This window comes from Podarcis muralis, chromosome 13, assembly GCF_964188315.1.
Source record: "Podarcis muralis chromosome 13, rPodMur119.hap1.1, whole genome shotgun sequence".
Taxonomy (NCBI): Eukaryota; Metazoa; Chordata; class Lepidosauria; order Squamata; family Lacertidae; genus Podarcis; species Podarcis muralis.
Genome location: NC_135667.1, coordinates 28,512,070 through 28,529,682, shown reverse-complemented (window position 1 = coordinate 28,529,682; position 17,613 = coordinate 28,512,070). Strand labels below are relative to the sequence as shown.

General features: G+C 48.4%; 1 protein-coding gene across 1 annotated transcript in view; it reads right to left on the bottom strand.

The window, feature by feature from the left end:
• Nucleotides 1-453: 453 nt before the first annotated feature.
• Nucleotides 454-17,613, bottom strand: part of ERBB2 (erb-b2 receptor tyrosine kinase 2) — a 57,428-nt gene continuing 40,268 nt past the window's right edge. The window contains exons 17-27 of the mRNA XM_077917278.1: nucleotides 16,774-16,912; nucleotides 15,752-15,874; nucleotides 15,116-15,214; nucleotides 12,054-12,239; nucleotides 10,771-10,926; nucleotides 8,912-8,987; nucleotides 8,675-8,821; nucleotides 7,697-7,794; nucleotides 5,595-5,768; nucleotides 4,513-4,750; nucleotides 454-4,258 (exon numbers count right to left, since the gene is read on the bottom strand). Of these exons, the coding sequence (XP_077773404.1) occupies nucleotides 3,870-4,258; nucleotides 4,513-4,750; nucleotides 5,595-5,768; nucleotides 7,697-7,794; nucleotides 8,675-8,821; nucleotides 8,912-8,987; nucleotides 10,771-10,926; nucleotides 12,054-12,239; nucleotides 15,116-15,214; nucleotides 15,752-15,874; nucleotides 16,774-16,912 (1,825 nt within the window). The 3' untranslated portion in view covers nucleotides 454-3,869. The remainder of the gene's footprint in view (nucleotides 4,259-4,512; nucleotides 4,751-5,594; nucleotides 5,769-7,696; nucleotides 7,795-8,674; nucleotides 8,822-8,911; nucleotides 8,988-10,770; nucleotides 10,927-12,053; nucleotides 12,240-15,115; nucleotides 15,215-15,751; nucleotides 15,875-16,773; nucleotides 16,913-17,613) is intronic.

Sequence of the window (17,613 nt, the reverse complement as noted above, 5' to 3'; positions counted from 1 at the left end):
CTCAAAGTAAAGGTAAAGGGACCCCTGACCATTCGGTCCAGTCGTGACTGACTCTGGGGTTGTGGCGCTCATCTCACTTTATTGGCCGAGGGAGCCAGCGTACAGCTTCCGGGTCATGTGGCCAGCAGGACTAAGCCGCTTCTGGCAAACCAGAGCAGCACACAGAAACGCCGTTTACTTCCTGCCGGAGCGGTACCTATTGATCTACTTGCACTTTGACGTGCTTTCGAACTGCTAGGTTGGCAGGAGCAGGGACCGAGCAACGGGAGCTCACCCCGTTGCGGGGATTCGAACCGCCGACCTTCTGATCGGCAAGTCCTGGGCTCTTTGGTTTAACCCACAGTGCCACCCGGGTTACCTCACTTAGGGGAGCTGAAATCCAACCAAAAAATGGCTCCCAAACCCCTGTATACCAAATTCACAAACTCCAATAATTACTCAAGACAAATAGTGTAGAAAATGAAAACCATTGTACAGTACAATTCTCAGATATACAAATACTTATGACACAACTGATTCTTTTAAAAGTCACCCACAGCAGAATACCTTCAATGTACCCACAAGCTGGAAAACACAGGTTTCAGAGAGAGAGATTGAACAGGGCAAGGGGTTGGGGCGGAACAAACTTTAGAAATGGCACAAGTCATTTCCCCACCTTCTCCCACACCACAAACCAAGTCTAAATGTGTTTCTTCAGTTGATGCTAATGGTAGCTCCCCTCACCTTTGTGCATGCAAGGAGGGGCAGCTCCAGAGGGCTTCTTCCTCAGGCAGTTTGCCCTGACTGAGACGGCTCCCTGGTTTCTTTGCAAAATTCATACTTCCACGTCCCTTGTGCTGTTAATTTTTCCCCCAAATTCCGCTCCCCGAAGAAGGATGGGGACTGACTGGCTGTAGGTATAGCGAACATTCCACATTGTTTTAGACAGTAATTGAGTCCACCATCATGATAAGACAGAAATGGACGCAACGGAATAGGGAGCATTGGGCCCAAGCTTAGTGCCACTATCTCTAACCTGGTGCTGTCTGGATAATTTGGACTGTGACTCTCATCAGCCAAGCTCAACATGTAAGGAGACTGAGGAACACACCGTTGCTCCTCCCATTGAGCTGCCTCAAGAAACTTTAGTAGGGGAAGCAGGAAATCCAAATAGCCTCCACAACACAGACATTATGCCTCTGAATACCAGTTTAATGGAAACCACAAGTGGGGAGTGTTGTTGCACTCATGTCCAGATTTGTGTGTTTCTCCCAAGTTGGCCCCTGTGAGAACAGGATGCTGGAGTAGTTGGGCCACTGGCCTGATCCAGCAGACACTTCTTATGTTCTTACCACATACTATCAATGTGTGCATGTGTCTTTGTTGAACATCCCCAGGGATGTTTCGCTGTACAAGACTTAACTGAAAGCCCATCTGCTGCAATGAGGTTTGTACAGGAGAACTTCCCAGTGAATTGTGCCCCCATGAGTTGGATTTATCATCTCAATTTCTGCCGCCCTTAATGGCACCTGGAGCCAGACATTGAAGCAGCCGCTGTCACCTGTTTATTGGTAGGGCTGCCTCTATACCAGAAAGAGGCAGGGCACAGAAAACCAGTGAGGACCACAAAAAAGGCGATTGGTGCACTAGATCAAAGGCCAGTGGTAGCTTTTCTCACCACTCTTCATGAGAAGCCCCCTGTTGCATTTTCTTCTACATCCCAGCAGTCTTGGGCTGGCTGAGGTTAAAAGGACCATCCTGTCCTAGTTGCTTTCGGAAACCCTCCCAAAGTAATGAGCGATTGGTACGTGGCCAGATTCCAAAACCAAGGAACATTCAACAGAATTCTCCAGGCTAGGTATCCAAAAATCAACAGAACTGCAGGGGGGAGTGAGGAATGACAACAAAACATTTCCAAGAGCTGGGAGCAAAGTGCAGTTTGATAAAAAAGTACAGTCCTCACAGATTAATTCACTGAGTACCATTGCCCTGCTTTAGGGCTTTGTGCATTGTTTCTCAGTCTGTATAAATTACAGGAATGGAGCAATTTTGCACCATTTCTCCCATTTTGCATAGTTATTCTGCATTTCTGATTGTCATGGACAGAAGAAGGAGCTGAGCGGAGTCCATCTCCCATCTCTGGAAACCTTAATTTAGACCCCTCTCGGGCTTCTGAGATTTCAGCAGGCATTGCCCACAGACTTTCAAGCACATATTAGCCAAGTTCTCTCTCTTAAAAAGCAAAAAGGAAGGAATATGGTTCTCGGGAAGCTAAATGGCTGCACCCATAGCTACACACTGCGGGTTTCCAGTTCTCCAATGTAATAGGAGGCATGCACCCAGCCCCACCCAGTGGTGTGAGGAACCTTTGGCCCACCAGATGTTGCTGAACAGCAACTCCTAGCAGCCCTAGCCGGCCCACCCAAGAGGCAAGGTGAGGCAACTGCCTCAGGTGGCAGATCCCAATATCAATCTTTATTCCCCCCGCCCTTGTTCCTGATGTAAATCTTCATTGATCCCTTCTTCCATGGTGGGGAGGGGAGTGAGCCATTTTGTGGTTCGTCTTAGGTGCCAAAATATATTGGGCCAGCACTGTCTAGCAGGCCTGGCCAATGGTCAGGGATGATGGGAGGTGTCGTTCAGCCATGTCTGGAGGGCCACAGGTTCCCCTACATGTTACATATTGGTTCTATGGGGCGACTTAACCTCTCTCCCCTCTGAAACAACATGCCACCTTAGCTTCTCTTTTTCCCTTTTCACCCATTGCCTCAGAACAGGGCCACAACAACCACCAGGGCATAAAATGTGGCGCTATACAAAAAGAGAGTTCAAAACATGGTGTTATTTCTTAGGGAAGCACTCCAAAATTATTCTCTCTCTTAATTAAGATGCTCAACTGTTCTCAGTTTGCCAAGCTGTCCAAGCCAAGAAATGAAGTTGGTTTTAGTTCCTCACCTGCATCTTCTGGAATCTTCTTGAGAGGGCAAAGGGGTGGGAAGGAATGCCACAGGGGGCTCTCGCCACTAGGCAACATTGTTTTCTTATTCCTCCCCAGTCACCACTAAGATATTGTGTTTAAGGAACATCACAATTCCACACACACACCCAGTTTACTCTGTTGTAAGGATGCAGGTGCCCCTGGCCCCGATCCTAAGGCCAAGGAAGCACATTCCCTTTTTACCACTGTCATTAAATAACAGAAAACACACCACCGTTTTTATGCGACACCCATGCGTTGCCCTCATTTTTTACAACACACGATCTCATGGTTCTCCCTTCCCCACCCCATGTCAGAACCCTTAAGTTTTTGTTTTTTGAAAATGTACCTTAAAAAAAAAAAGTATCGTTCCACCTCTTAGTTCTTTAGCCCAGTCAGTGGTCCGACCCTCTTTGTCTTGTATTCAAAGGGAGAGGAGGAGGGGGCAGAAGAGCAGCCCTTTTTCCCTGTATGTCAGGCACGTCCAACTCCCAAGAGACTGCGATCTACTCCCAGTATAAAAAAACTGGCAGTGATCTACCCATTGTCATTGCCAAGAGTTGTTGAGCTTTTTGGGGAGAGGATTGCCCACAGTTTTTGAGCTTTTTGGGGGGAGGATGCACCAGAGTTGCTGAGCTTTTTGGGGTGATCGATCAAGAGCACCCCAGCAATCGTCCTGTTGTATGTCAAATGACAGTTGGGCTGGGTTGCCCAAACTGCATGACAGGAGATTGTCACAAACAAAGTGCTTTCGCCCAACTGCCAGGACGAGAAGGAGCGGCCTACTAGGCCTCAAGAGGGCTGTGCTAAGGCCTCAGTGAATCCTGCTCATCTTGCATGCATTAATAGTTCGTTCGTTTGTGTCCTGAGCTGCCTAAATATCAAAAATAGGTTTCAGTGGTGACAGGGGTCCTCACGCAAAGTCCTTAGGGCGAGAAACCGACTCGGCTAGGCCTAGGTACTCCAGGTTCTCCGCCGTCGGCGTAGTGGCAAAGCTGTTGGTGGCAGGAGCGGCAGAGCCGGCAAAGAATTCTGCTGGGTTGCTCTTGGGAGTCTCCTGGTTCCAGTAATATAGATTGTCAAAGGCCTGAGGCAAAGGGCCGGCCAGAGGGAGGTTGCAGGGCGTCAGGTACTCTGGGTTTTCCACCACGTTGCTGAAGCTGCTGCTGTTATGGAAGGCGTTCTTTGGTTCCTTGATGAGCCCGTTCTTGCCCAAGTGACCCTTTGGCTTTTCTAGGGTGGATCCTGGCGGTCGAAGGCCTTTGCTGGATGGAAGGCTGTTTTCTGGCTGGTTCACATACTCTGCAGGGATAAGAGAAATGCAAAACAAACGGCCGAAACCAGGACGCAGTGACTTCCACCAACTTTCCACCCAAACTAACAGCAAGCATGGCTTTTCGAGTCCTCAAATAAGACGCCACACTTGCTACGGGCAATCCACAGCCACAGGGGCTGGAAGCTTGTTTTTGAAACAAAACAAAACCACACCAAAACACTTTTCAAGATTCCCCAATTGAAATTTTTGCAAGGACATACATTACGAACATGGCACATACCTGGCACCATACTGCAGGGCACAGGTGAATTGTAGTTCTTAGCTTCTGGGCTCTCGTTTTCATTAATCGAGGCACCAGTGGGATCTTCGCAGTAGCGCTGCAGAGTGCTTCCTGTATAGTCCCCTTCGAGCAAGTCAGGGATGACAGCTCCTGGCTCTTCCAAGAGAGGCGGGCCCAAATAGGGGTACTGAGCTGCTTGCTCGGGTTCATCCTCATCCATTGGAGTCTCTGTGGTACTCTGGAAAGTGGAAAAAACAGGTGTGCGCTTCAGCATTGCCTATGAACCACACATGCCAAGTAGAAACCTGATCGCCGAGGGTAAGTGTAAGCTGAGAGTTCAGGCTTAGGGACCATTTTGCAGCCCTGGCCAGCAGGGAAGGAGATGTGAAATTCTGGGGATGGGGTGGCTAATCTTTCTTGGCTGAACTGCCACACTCAGGGTTCACAAGCCCTCTGATTTTGCCACCCCCCCAAAAAAAGCTAGGTGGTCTTGCTGGGCGGTATAAGGCAAAAGGTAAAGGACCCCTGGACGGTTAAGTCCAGTCAAAGGTGAAGATGGGGTTGCGGCGCTCATCTCGCTTTCAGGCCGAGGGAGCTGGTGTTTGTCCACAGACAGCTTTCCGGATCATGTGGCCAGCATGACTAAACTGTTTCTGGCACAATGGAACACCGTGACGGAAACCAGAGCGCACAAAACCGTCATTTACCTTCCCACCACAGCAGTACCTATTTATCTACTTGCACTTTGATGTGCTTTCAAACTGCTAGGTTGGCAGAAGCTGGGACAGAGAAACAGGAGCTCACCCCATCACGAGGATTCGAACCGCCAACCTTCTGATCGGCAAACCCAAGAGGCTCAGTGGTTTAGACCACAGCACCACCCACTGTGTATACAGCCTGTAGGCTATGGGCTGGTCACCACCTCTCTCTTTTGCAAACTTATTGAAATATTCCATACAGGAGTTTCCAGCACATGCGCTTTACAGGAGAGAAGGGCATGCCCACTGGGAAGTCCAGCCTGAGCAGGATACAAACTGGCTTTGTCTATTATCACCATAAACTGATAATAGCCACATGCTTACCCTGGTTGAGGGGATCCTAGAGCGGTAGTCTGCAGATGCCTCGCCATTGAAAAAGCCCTGGTGGGGTACCAAGTACTCTTCGGCATCCACCAGATCTTGCATGTCTTCTTCCTCTAGCAAAGTGCGGTAGAAAGTGCTGTCTATGGGGCTGGCAAGACCCATTTTGTCATCGTTCTGCCAAGGAGGAACAACCAGAAATATTAATATGCATGCATGTTCTAATAGACAGCAATAAACGGCCTCGGCCCAGTATACCTGAAGGAGCGTCTCCACCTCCATCGTTCTGCCCGGACACTGAGGTCCAGCGCCGAGGGCCTTCTGGCGGTTCCCTCACTGCAAGAAGCAAAGCTACAGGGAACCAGGCAGAGGGCCTTCTCGGTAGTGGCGCCCGCCCTGTGGAACGCCCTCCCAGCAGATGTCAAAGCGATAAACAACTACCTGACATTTAGAAGACATCTTAAGGCAGCCCTGTTCAGGGAAGTTTTTAATGTGTGACATTTTAGTGTATTTTTGGTCTCTGTGGAAGCTGCCTAGAGTGGCTGGGGAAACCCAGCCAGATGGGCGGGGTACAAATAATAAATTATTATTATTATTATTATTATTATTATTATTATTATTAAGTATTTGTGGCTTTGAGAATTCCACGGCTCCTGCAGGAGGAGTGGGCTTAGGGTTTATCAAAGTAGTCCATATAGCATCTTCTCCGTAATTCTTACACAGTAGGTTAGTGGACACCTCAGTCAGTAAAGCATGACACTCTTAATTGTCGGGATTGGGGATTCAAGCCCCACAATGGGCAAAAGATCCCAGCATTGCAGGAGGTTGGACCAGATGATCCTCATAGTCCCTTTCAACTCTACAATTCCATCATTCTAACTCTAAAGGACTCAAACAAATGAGCCACACCATATGCTACAAGGGGGCAAAGAACGCCATACATAAAAAGCTATTTGTTAAGCTGGCTCGGGAGTAAAATTCCCTCCCCCAGATCAATCTGATCCCAGGCATGGAAGAGACGCTAATCCACCCAGGCCCAGTTAAAACAGGAGTCAGACAGTACGTGTTCAGAAGCCTCCCAATGACTGTGGCAGCAGCAGCTATCAGGCTCAGCAATCACAGGCATCATCAGCATCACCCCTCACTTTTGGCAATGCCTTGCTTCTCCTAGCAGTAGATTACACCAGCTGCCAGCAGAATCAACAAGGAAGGGCTGTTCCCTTCATGGCCTGTTTGTGGGCTTCCTGGAGGTATCTAGTTGAACACTGTTTTTGAGGCAGGAGGGTGGACTAGATAGGTTTGGTCTGTTCCGGCCAGGGACGTTTTACGTTCTTGTGTTTATTCCTTCCCTCCCACCACTTACCTGCAGCTGAATAAGATGCATAACGAAGGAAAATCCCTTATTAGAAAAGTTAACCAACAAACTTAAAACTAGCACGGGGACAAGCAAAGGAGGACAACTTCATTCCAGTATGGTTCCCCTTTATCATATCACAGCACAACAGGACAATGACTTATTCCACCCCGCTCCACAACAACATACAAATCAATATGGCTAACGTGACCCAACAACCGACCCCTGCCCCACCACACACATACAAACAAGCCACACTGCAACAAACTGAACACAACCAACCAAGTTCTGGACCCCCTAACCCAGGCATCTCCAAACTCGGCCCTCCAGATGTTTTGGGACTACAATTCCCATCATCCCTGACCACTTGTCCTGTTAGCTAGGGATGATGCGAGTTGTAGTCCCAAACCATCTGGAGGGCCGAGTTTGGGGATGCCTGCCCTAACCCCCCCCCCTCTCTCTCTCTCTCTCTCTGTGTGTGTGTGTGTGTGTGTGTGTGTACACACAAAGGATCTATCCACATGATGCTAACACTAGGCAATAGAATGAAATAACAACACACACACCCCAATTTTTCTCCCTCCCTCCCTCTTCCCCAAATTGAACTTTTCTCTGCTTATTTATCCATTTTGTAACACAAGAAAATATGTCATAAAAGCTAATTTAACACAGTGGAGAAAAATCCCCTTTGAACACAACCTAGGTCTTGGCAGGATGAAAGAGGCTTTCCCTACCACCACTCCTGGCTCACCTGGATGACCACGAAACGCTGCGGATCCCTGGCCATGCGCGTGAATTCAGTGACCAGTTCTCGGAACTTGGGCCTGCATTCTGAGTCGATCATCCAACCTGTGTGGCAAGCACAGTCAGCACTTAGAATGAATTAGTTCGGTTTAATCAAGTTCACTGAATTACTTAAAAATTACCTAAGCTATCCCTGAAGGTAGCTCCCATAATTGACAGGTAAACAGAATATGAATTAATTTCATTTGGGGCTAGAACTCTGAATGATTTCTAGTTCATCTTCATTATCTTATATGTGTGCTTTCCTTTACTCTTTGGACGCTTTGGGCCTTTAAGATTAAACACCACAATTGTTGGGGGAAATAAATTAAACCATTCACATTTGACTTGTGTGTTTGGGTATTTTCTTAAGTGTATTTTATACTTCGGCACAGAAGCTTGTAATATTATGAATGCTGAAAAACAAACATGCCAAGGATCCATTGGGTGAAGTTGAATTGAACCGGCTACTGAAGACAAACCGAACTAGTTCATTTTGTCAAGGGACAAATTGGAACTGGAACCAGCTCCTTTGTAAAATGAACTTTCAAGCTCTGAATACAAACGTTTAGCCAAAAGGTTCAAACTCCAGAAAATACAAGTTAAAGATGCAGACCTTCTTAGGAGGCACCATCAAGATTCTCCCAAGAAAAAGGTATAGCTCAACTTGCTGGCATTCCACTTCCCTTTAAGGCAACAGTTCTCAACCTGTGGGTCCCCAGATGCTGTTGGACTACAACTCCCATCATCCCTGAGTTCTGCCCTTGCTAGCTAGGGATAATGGGAGTTGTAGTTCAACAACATCTGGGGACCCACTGGTTGAGAAGGGCTGCTTTAAGGGCTATGGGGTGCCAGCGACAACAAAGGCTACAGTAACCAAGGGCCTTGCCCCCCCCCCTTGCCCCTATATTTCCTTGCAACCCTTTCTCCTTTCATAGCTTCTTACATTTCACCATGATCATGTAGACATCAATGGTGCAGATGGGAGGCTGTGGTAACCTCTCTCCTTTCTCCAGCAGGTCAGGGATCTCTCGGGCAGGGATTCCATCATACGGCTTGGCTCCAAAAGTCATCAGCTCCCACACAGTCACACCTGGAGAGACAGGTAAGGGAGTCCCGTCAAGCGCCAGCCGGCGTCTCGCCGCAGGAACGAACAGGAGGGTCCCCACCAGCCCCCACTTACCATAGCTCCACACGTCGCTTTGGTGTGTGAAACGCCTGCGCAAGATGGACTCCAGGGCCATCCATTTGATAGGTACCTGGGCAAGGGAAATGGCACAAAGTTGACCACTGTGGCGTCAAACCATCCCTCTTGTGGGCTGGTTCCAAGCAGCAGCTGTGTGTGTGTTTGTGTGGGGCAGGAGAACAGGCTTATGGGCCTAGTTCTTAGGGAGCTAGTCAATCTGCGCCTGGGCCGTACCACCACAAGAGGGCAAGCCTAGGGACACAGGATGGAAGCCTCCTTCACAGAGAACACGCTCCCTGTACAGTGGTACCTCGGGTTAAGTACTTAATTCATTCCGGAGGTCCGTACTTAACCTGAAACTGTTCTTAACCTGAAGCACCACTTTAGCTAATGGGGCCTCCCACTGCTGCTGCGCCGCCGGAGCACGATTTCTGTTCTCATCCTGAAGCAAATTTCTTAACCTGAAGCACTATTTCTGGGTTAGCAGAGTCGGTAACCTGAAGTGTATGTAACCTGAAGCATATGTAACCCAAGGTACCACTGTATATAGAAAGCAAGCATGCCAAGCTAAGAGGTAGGCCACAGACCTTTTCTCCAAGAGGCTTATTTTCTAGAGAGAGGGAGAATTGTTTTGCCTTCAGACTCCTTCGATCACGTGGGCCCTCACATGCACTTCGAAGTGTTGCAGCTCAGACACAGGCTCACTACCTCTGCTGTTGTGTGTAAGAACCAGGTCTGATACAGTACAGTGGTACAACTTCTGCTTTACATGCAAAACCTTAAGCCCTGCCACCTCCAAGCAGGACTGGGCAAGACTGCCCTGAAAACCGCGAGAGTCATTGCCTGTCCATGTAGACTGGGGTTAGCCAACATGGTACCCCCTCTCATTTTTGTACTCATATTGAAATACTGCTCCTCGATGAGGCCAAACTTAGATTCACAAAATGTTTAGTGGTATGCATACCCCCCAGAAAAAAAACACTATCAGGTCCCATCAGCTCCAACCAGCAAGAGATGTTGAGTCTTTGTCCAACATCATCTGGAGGGTGACACATTGGTTACCTCTGGTGTAAACAATACCAAGCTACATGGGCCAACTGTCTTGAGTTGGTATAAGGCACTTTCCTATTTACTGCCGAGACCAGGGTGCAAATCCTCACTCATCCATCCAGCTCACTGGGTGCCCTTAGGCCAGTCGCTCACTCTCTGCCTGACCTACCTCACAGGGTTGTTGTGAGGATAAAAATGGGCAGAAGGAGAGAACCACATACGCCACCTTGAACTCCTTGGAGGAAAGGTGGGATAGGTAAAGGTAAAGGGACCCCTGACCATTAGGTTCAGTCGTGACCGACTCTGGGGTTGCGGTGCTCATCTCGCTTTATTGGCCGAGGGAGCCGGTGTACAGCTTCCGGGTCATGTGGCCAGCATGACTAAGCCGCTTCTGGCGAACCAGAGCAGCGCACGGAAATGCCGTTTACCTTCCCGCTGAAGCGGTACCTATTTATCTACTTGCATTTTGACGTGCTTTTGAACTGCTAGGTTGGCAGGAGCAGGGACCCGAGCAACAGGAGCTCACCCCGTCACAGGGATTCGAACCGCCGACCTTCTGATCGGCAAGTCCTAGGCTCTGTGGTTTAACCCACAGCGCCACCCGCGTCAAAAGGTGGGATAGAATTGTAATAAATAAATTTGCCCGGAGGAGACAAAACCAAGAGTGTCAGTGCACTTCTCCTACTACTCAAATGATATGTAAATGCACCCATCTCTAAACAATTCTGATCAACCTTTAGGGTGCTACTCAGTCTTAAAGGGAGGTGCACCCTGGACTTGCTCCATAATTGTGTTCTCTGACCAACCTTCCCTCCGTCAGCATGATATTCTGTCTCATCGATGTCCAGCAGCCGAGCCAAACCAAAATCTGTGATCTTCACGTGGTTTGGGCTCTTCACCAGGACGTTCCGGGCAGCTAAGTCCCGGTGGACCAGACGGACATCCTCCAGGTAGTTCATACCCTGAGGGAGAAGGAAGAAATGCTGGTAACTATCCCCTTAAAGTGGAGCCAAGGGGAACTGTTTCTAGAGCTCTTAAAAGCACATAGGTGCAATAGCAGATGCCACGCACCCTCAGTCTCAACTGCAGAAGTGGAGAAAATAATTAACATTAATTTCTAATTTCTGTGGCATCAATACAAACTTGCTAAACTTGCTTGGAGAAGGGAAAGGGGGGTTCTTACAGTGCTCTCCTACCCTCCATGCCTGACTCAACTGGTTTATTCCTTTTCAGCAGCTTACAAAACAAAAAATATGCTTGAAAATACGAAGGTGCTTTATAATAAACCAGGCAACCGTTCCCTGTAGCTCAGTACTATCCGAAAACAGCTTTCTAATGTCTCAGACAGAAGTTATACTCAGTCCTGCTGTCATTCCTCTAACTGGAGATATCAGGGGTTGAAGCAGGGGTCTTTTGCAAGCACAGCACACATTCAACCATTAAGTTATGTTGGATTATACACTTCACATCTCTACAAATGTCAGTGCTTTGGGAGTGGCAGTGGGGGTATGTGTGGATGGATTTGCAGGCAATAAGCCTAAATATAAGTGGTTTGCTAAAAGCTGGGATCAGGGCTAGGAACTTGCTGCAAATTTAAAACGCAAGAGAGAGACTAGATGCACATATTCTGTGTTTCCTCCCAAGTGCACTCGATTCAGCGAGGCACTTGTATTTGTGAAGGAGGAAGAATTTCAGCAAGTTACGTCGCAGAGTCTTCCATTTTAATACCGCAGTGGTGGGACAAGTGTCACTTTCTGAAGTCCTCCCTTTGGGGTGGTTCATATAAGCACAGGGAAGCCTGTTCTGTAATGAGCCCGTCAACATCACCAGCCACGATCCCTCACAATGCAGCTCTCTTCAGTTACTACCTCCGTCGTGACCCTATTTCCTTCTTTGATTTTCAGTCTGCGATTCTACCATCCCCACCTTTAAAGAGGAGAAAGCTGGGGAAGGATAAAGCAAAGAAAACTGAACGTGGGCAAAGAGAGATGGGTCTTGAAAGGGGCAGAATACAACTGGCTATGCAAAGTCGCATGCCAGGCGGACAATCACCATGAAGCCCCGCCCCCTGCACTGAAGCTCCGCCTACCTTTGCTATCTGCACACACCAATTGAGGAGGTCCTGGGATCCAATGCGGTCCTTGTTCTCCCTCACGTAGTCCAGCAGGCAGCCGTAGGGCATGAGCTGAGTAACCAGCTGCACCGTGGAGGTGAGGCAGATTCCCAGCAGCCGAGATACGTAAGGGCTGCCCACCCCGGCCATGACATAAGCCTCCTGGGGAGGAAAGGTGGGTGTTAGAGGTCTCCTTTCAGAAGAGAGACAGTGATGGAGGATCAGGGAGAAGAACTCGCACAGGCCAGACGTTAAGGGGAGATTTCTATCCTTCTGGGGGGTGAGGGAGCAGTGTGACTTTGCTAACCCAGGTTAGAGGGAAGACATCCAGGAGGGGTTGTCAATCCACTCCCACTAGACCCCAGGAATTGCTGAATTCAGCCACGGCAAACAAAACACGGGTGACAACAACAGGGAACCCCGATGCTGTGTAAGTTGCTTGTAACTTTGGCCAACAAAGAGTGTTTATAGACTGTTTTGAGTCTGTGGCATTCCCAGGATAATGAGAAGAAAAGATCCGTGAGGAAGCACAGCAAATAGAGAAACTGCAACATATTTGGCTCGGCTTTGAGAAGATGCTGAGAGGAGATGTGCTTATGTGTCCTGCGTGACAATTAAGTCAACTGGAGGGATTTCGGTGACATTTTAACCCAGGGAAATCCTGAGCATATAGGAAGGGTGGAGTTATTTTATTAGAGGTCTATTTCTCAGCTCCAAACTGACATAAAGGTCTGGCTGCACTGCTTTAAAGAAGAGACCCACAATTGTTGCTTTCAAGCCTTATTCACCATCATCTTACTGCCCCACCCCTCCTACACCATTTTTGACAGTATCTCTCTATTGCAGGGTTGGCAAAGGTGGTCCCTCCAGGTGTTGTTTTGACTCCAGGTCCCATCATCCCTGACCCTTTGGCCATGCCAGCTGGGGCTGATGGGAGTTGCAGTCCAACAACATCTGGAGGACCACAAGTTCCCCATCCTTGTTCTGGACAATAAGCCCCATGGATTCCACACTGGCATCTGGCACACGGAGACAATATCAGGGGTAGGGTGTGATCTTCATACAGCAGGAGTGAAGAATCTGTGGCCCTCCAGATGGTCTTGAACTACAACTTTGGAAGGCACTGCATATTCTCCTCCTCTGTTTCTCCTGGTTTTGCTTTGCTCTGCTGGGAGATGCTGGGATCTTTTGAACCTGTTGACCCAATGCAGTGAACTGGTAGCTATCCATTTATCTTCAACTTGATGCTCATGTGCTATGCAGTTAGAACAGCAACTGCAGCTATGGCACTTAGGCTGCTTTTCAATTAGGTGGGCTGGAGGAAGTACCAAGAGGATGTTAGAGCAAGTGAGAAAGTGCCGTCCGTTTCTAGAAACTGTGAGAAGATTCTCAAAGATTCTCAGAAGCATTGAGGTGCAAGATTGCCTAGTCCACAGCAGCTATAAATAGCGGTGGAGCACTTATCTGTGGACATGTGTGATTCCTACAGAGGACAGACTGCTGAGCTGACTGCAGGCAACATGTACAACTGAAGTGTGCCTTACTATCTGCATTGTAGTAAAGTTGCAAATAAGTCTTCTACCATGAAGATTGGTGTTGCCGTTCAAGTAAACAATGCTTGACTGAGCTTTACAGCTTCCATGTGTGTTTTATTGCCATTGGCCGCACGCAACTTGATCCTTTCAACAAGGAGCTGTGCGATCGTCACTCTGCCTTGCAAGGGAGCTAGCATACATGCAAGGAAATGTTGCCAGGCCAGCCTCAAGATTTATGGTTGGAGGTGGTAAAATCTTCAGAGGAGGCAAGGTTTGGGCTGGTCATCATTATTAATGTGTGTGTGTGTGTGTGTGTGTGTACACTGTTTCATTCTTATTCAAATTGCGGCTAACAGATTGAGGCTGAATCCTGACAAGACAGAAGTACTGTTTTTGGGGGACAGGGGGCGGGCGGGTGTGGGGGATTCCCTGGTCCTGAATGGGGTAACTGTGCCCCTGAAGGACCAGGTGCGCAGCCTGGGAGTCATTTTGGACTCACAGCTGTCCATGGAGGCACAGGTTAATTCTGTGTCCAGGGCAGCTGTCTACCAGCTCCACCTGGTACGCAGGCTAAGACCCTACCTGCCCGCAGACTGTCTTGCCAGAGTGGTGCATGCTCTAGTTATCTCCCGCTTGGACTACTGCAACGCGCTCTACGTGGGGCTACCTTTGAAGGTGACCCGGAAACTGCAATTAATCCAGAATGCGGCCGCTAGACTGGTGACTGGGAGTGGCCGCCGGGACCACATAACACCAGTTCTGAGAGATCTGCATTGGCTCCCAGTACGTTTCCGAGCACAATTCAAAGTGTTGATGCTGACCTTTAAAGCCCTAAACGGCCTCGGTCCAGTATATCTGAAGGAGCGTCTCCACCCCCATCGTTCAGCCCGGACACTGAGATCCAGCGCCGAGGGCCTTCTGGCGGTTCCCTCATTGCGAGAAGTAAGGTTACAGGGAACCAGGCAGAGGGCCTTCTCGGTAGTGGCTCCTGCCCTGTGGAACGCCCTCCCAGCAGATGTCAAAGCAATAAACAACTATTTTACTTTTAAAAGTCATCTGAAGGCAGCCCTCTTTAGGGAAGTTTTTAATGTTTGATGCTGTACTGTTTTTAATATTCAGTTGGAAGCCGCCCAGAGTGGCTGGGGAAACCCAGCCAGATGGGCGGGGTATAAATAATAAATTATTATTATTATTATTATTATTATTATTATTATTATTATTATTATTATTCCCATTGCACCACCTCGACTGTTTTCGTTCTTTTAGTCATGGTGCCTTGCCTCGCTGAGCTGCTTGGATGGATTTCCCCCCACTTTCTTGTGCCGTTATTTAGGTTTACAGTACAAGTTTAGGTTTACAGTACAAGTGGTGCATCAGGAAACAGTGTAATTATTCTCAGTTAAAATCTTGAGCCTCGGGGTGCTTGTCCCTGGTTCAGCTTTAGCCACTGGGCTGCAAATCCAAACCCGGATTAAGAGGGGTGACTGTGCCTTCCTCACTCACATCCAAAATCTCCTTGTTGGCTTTGGGTGAGGTGTTTTCCCGCAAGACTTTGATGGCCACCGGGATCTTCACACTCTCGCCATCTGGAATCCAAATTCCCTGCATGGATGGTTAAGAGAAAGAGAGCAAGATGAATAAATGCATCGGGTTTTGTTTTTTAAGATGATGATGATGATGATTACAGGAATATGGGAAGGAGACTGCCTACTAGACACTTCAGAAACACTGCGCTAAAACTCCCAAGTGAAAGATGTGGCCTAGTGTGGCAACGCAGAGCGCCGTGCCTCTCTTCACGCGGGACTTCGTGGTGTGCCAGAGGTATTCGCGCACAGCAGCAGCCCAGACAGAACTCTTAAGTTAAATTGCAGTGGCCCTGCTAGCTGACAAAGGAATCACATTTCCTCCCCAGTACCAACTTAACGGCTGCTGGGAAGATGCGATCACCACCTGGAACGGGAACATTTCGTTGAAAAGAGACACTTGGATCCTGAGTGAACGAGGAACAGGATTCAAGGCTTGGTAGTTCAAAGCGAGTCTCTGAAAAGGTTTCCAAAGGTCCTCAAGCTATTGGGTTCCCAGCCAAGGGCTTTCCCGCGCCATCTGCCCACGCAACAAATCTAATCCGGCGCTCCTCACCTTGTACACTGTTCCAAAAGCGCCTGACCCCAACACCTTGACTTTTTTCAGTTCCGTCTCCTTGAGAATACGCATCTGTGCCTGGTTCGGCAGGGCTCCGCTGGGTGTCAATGGCTCCACCAACTAACAGCGTCAAAGCAAGTGAGGAGGGGTGCAGAGAGAGGGGGATCAGTAGGGGATGAACTAGAGGAGCTTTGGGGTCCCTTCCAACTCTATGGTTCCACTGCCCCCTAGTCAGTCTCACGTACAAGCATGTAATAAAATTATTTGGAGGGACACTGAGAAGAATGAGAACAGCGCTGGGGATTTCCTGGGAAGATTATTCTCGCTGCAAGAAGCCAAGTTACAGGGAACCAGGCAGAGGGCCTTCTCGGTAGTGGCACCCGCCCTGTGGAACGCCCTCCCACCAGATGTCAAAGAGAAAAACAACTACCAGACTTTTAGAAGACATCTGAAGGCAGCCCTGTTTAGGGAAGCTTTTAATGTTTAATAGATTATTGTATTTTAATATTTTAATATTCTGTTGGAGCCCGCCGAGAGTGGCTGGGGAAACCCAGCCAGATGGGCGGGGTATAAATAATAAATTGTTGTTGTTGTTGTTGTTGTTGTTATTATTATTATTGTTGTTGTTGTTGTTGTTGTTGTTATTCAGCGGGGAGTTCCCTTTCAGACTATTTATACATTTAGGTCTTTTTATACATGCATAACAGGGAAGCAGTTGTATTATCTGGCTTTCTGTCAGCTGTCTGCAGAAGTTCAGAAGCAGAGCATGAAGATGAAGGCCTTCTCCTGAAACGTCTGGCAACATTTCATATTCAGAGATCTACTGCCCCTATACATGGAGGTTCCATTGAGCATGGAACGTACAGGGAGGCAATCCCCCACATGGGGAAATAAAGCAGCGCTTCCAAAAAGGCTGCTAAAATTCAGAAGTGCCATGCCAAATCTCCCATGAGCTCTGCTGCAGGCTCTCCTCACAACCCCACCTCGGGGGGAAAGAGGTTACGGCCGCCAAACCCTACCTCTGTCTCTTGCAGGAGACGCCGCAGAGTGTGCTTCCGCTCTTGCTGCTTCCGGCGCTTGATGCAAATGATGATGATGGACAAGAGAACCAGGACGAGCGCAGCACCCACCACCCCAGCTGTAATGGACGTAGCCTGGCTGGAAGAGGACAGAGAGAAAAGGGGGGAAGCCTGAAGCAGGGTAGCCAACTTCGCCTGCAACTTTCAGGGGATGCGAACGGGCAGGCAGGCAGAGAAGCTGCGCCAGGCAGGGCTTAACCAAGCAGAGAAAGTGAGGAGGATGAGTTGCCAAGAGAGGAACTTTTTAGGGAGTTTCAAGGGCCAATTAGAGACCTGCCCAATTCCTCAGGCCTTTGAGTGAACCGTGGGATACTCAAGGAAAGTCAGCAGTCTCTCCTGATGTTATGGCGAATTTTCATCCCTCATGGTTTTTATTTATATTTCAACAACAATGGATTCTCCGTATGCCGCAGCCACAATAACCCGATTCTGGTGGGAACTAGCCGGAGCGGATATTTTTTCACAGGCACACAAAGGTGTGGGAATCAGCCCTACCAGAGAAACTGAAATATAAACTGAGAGCCTCTAGAGGTCAAAAAAGTAAGGACAAATTTCTTCCTGTTTGGTGTGATCTTATTGTTTATGTTAACAATGCATAACATAAGCAATCTCCTCCTTCCACTAGCCCCCCATGGCCTATAAACGGCTGTGGATGATAGAGGAATACAGGTAGAGTTCCACAAACTAAAGTTTGCTGGAACTGCAGTTCAGCCCCCGGGAAAACAAGGGCTATCCATGGTACTGGTGTTTTTACTTTTTACAGACTAGTTAATAATTCTT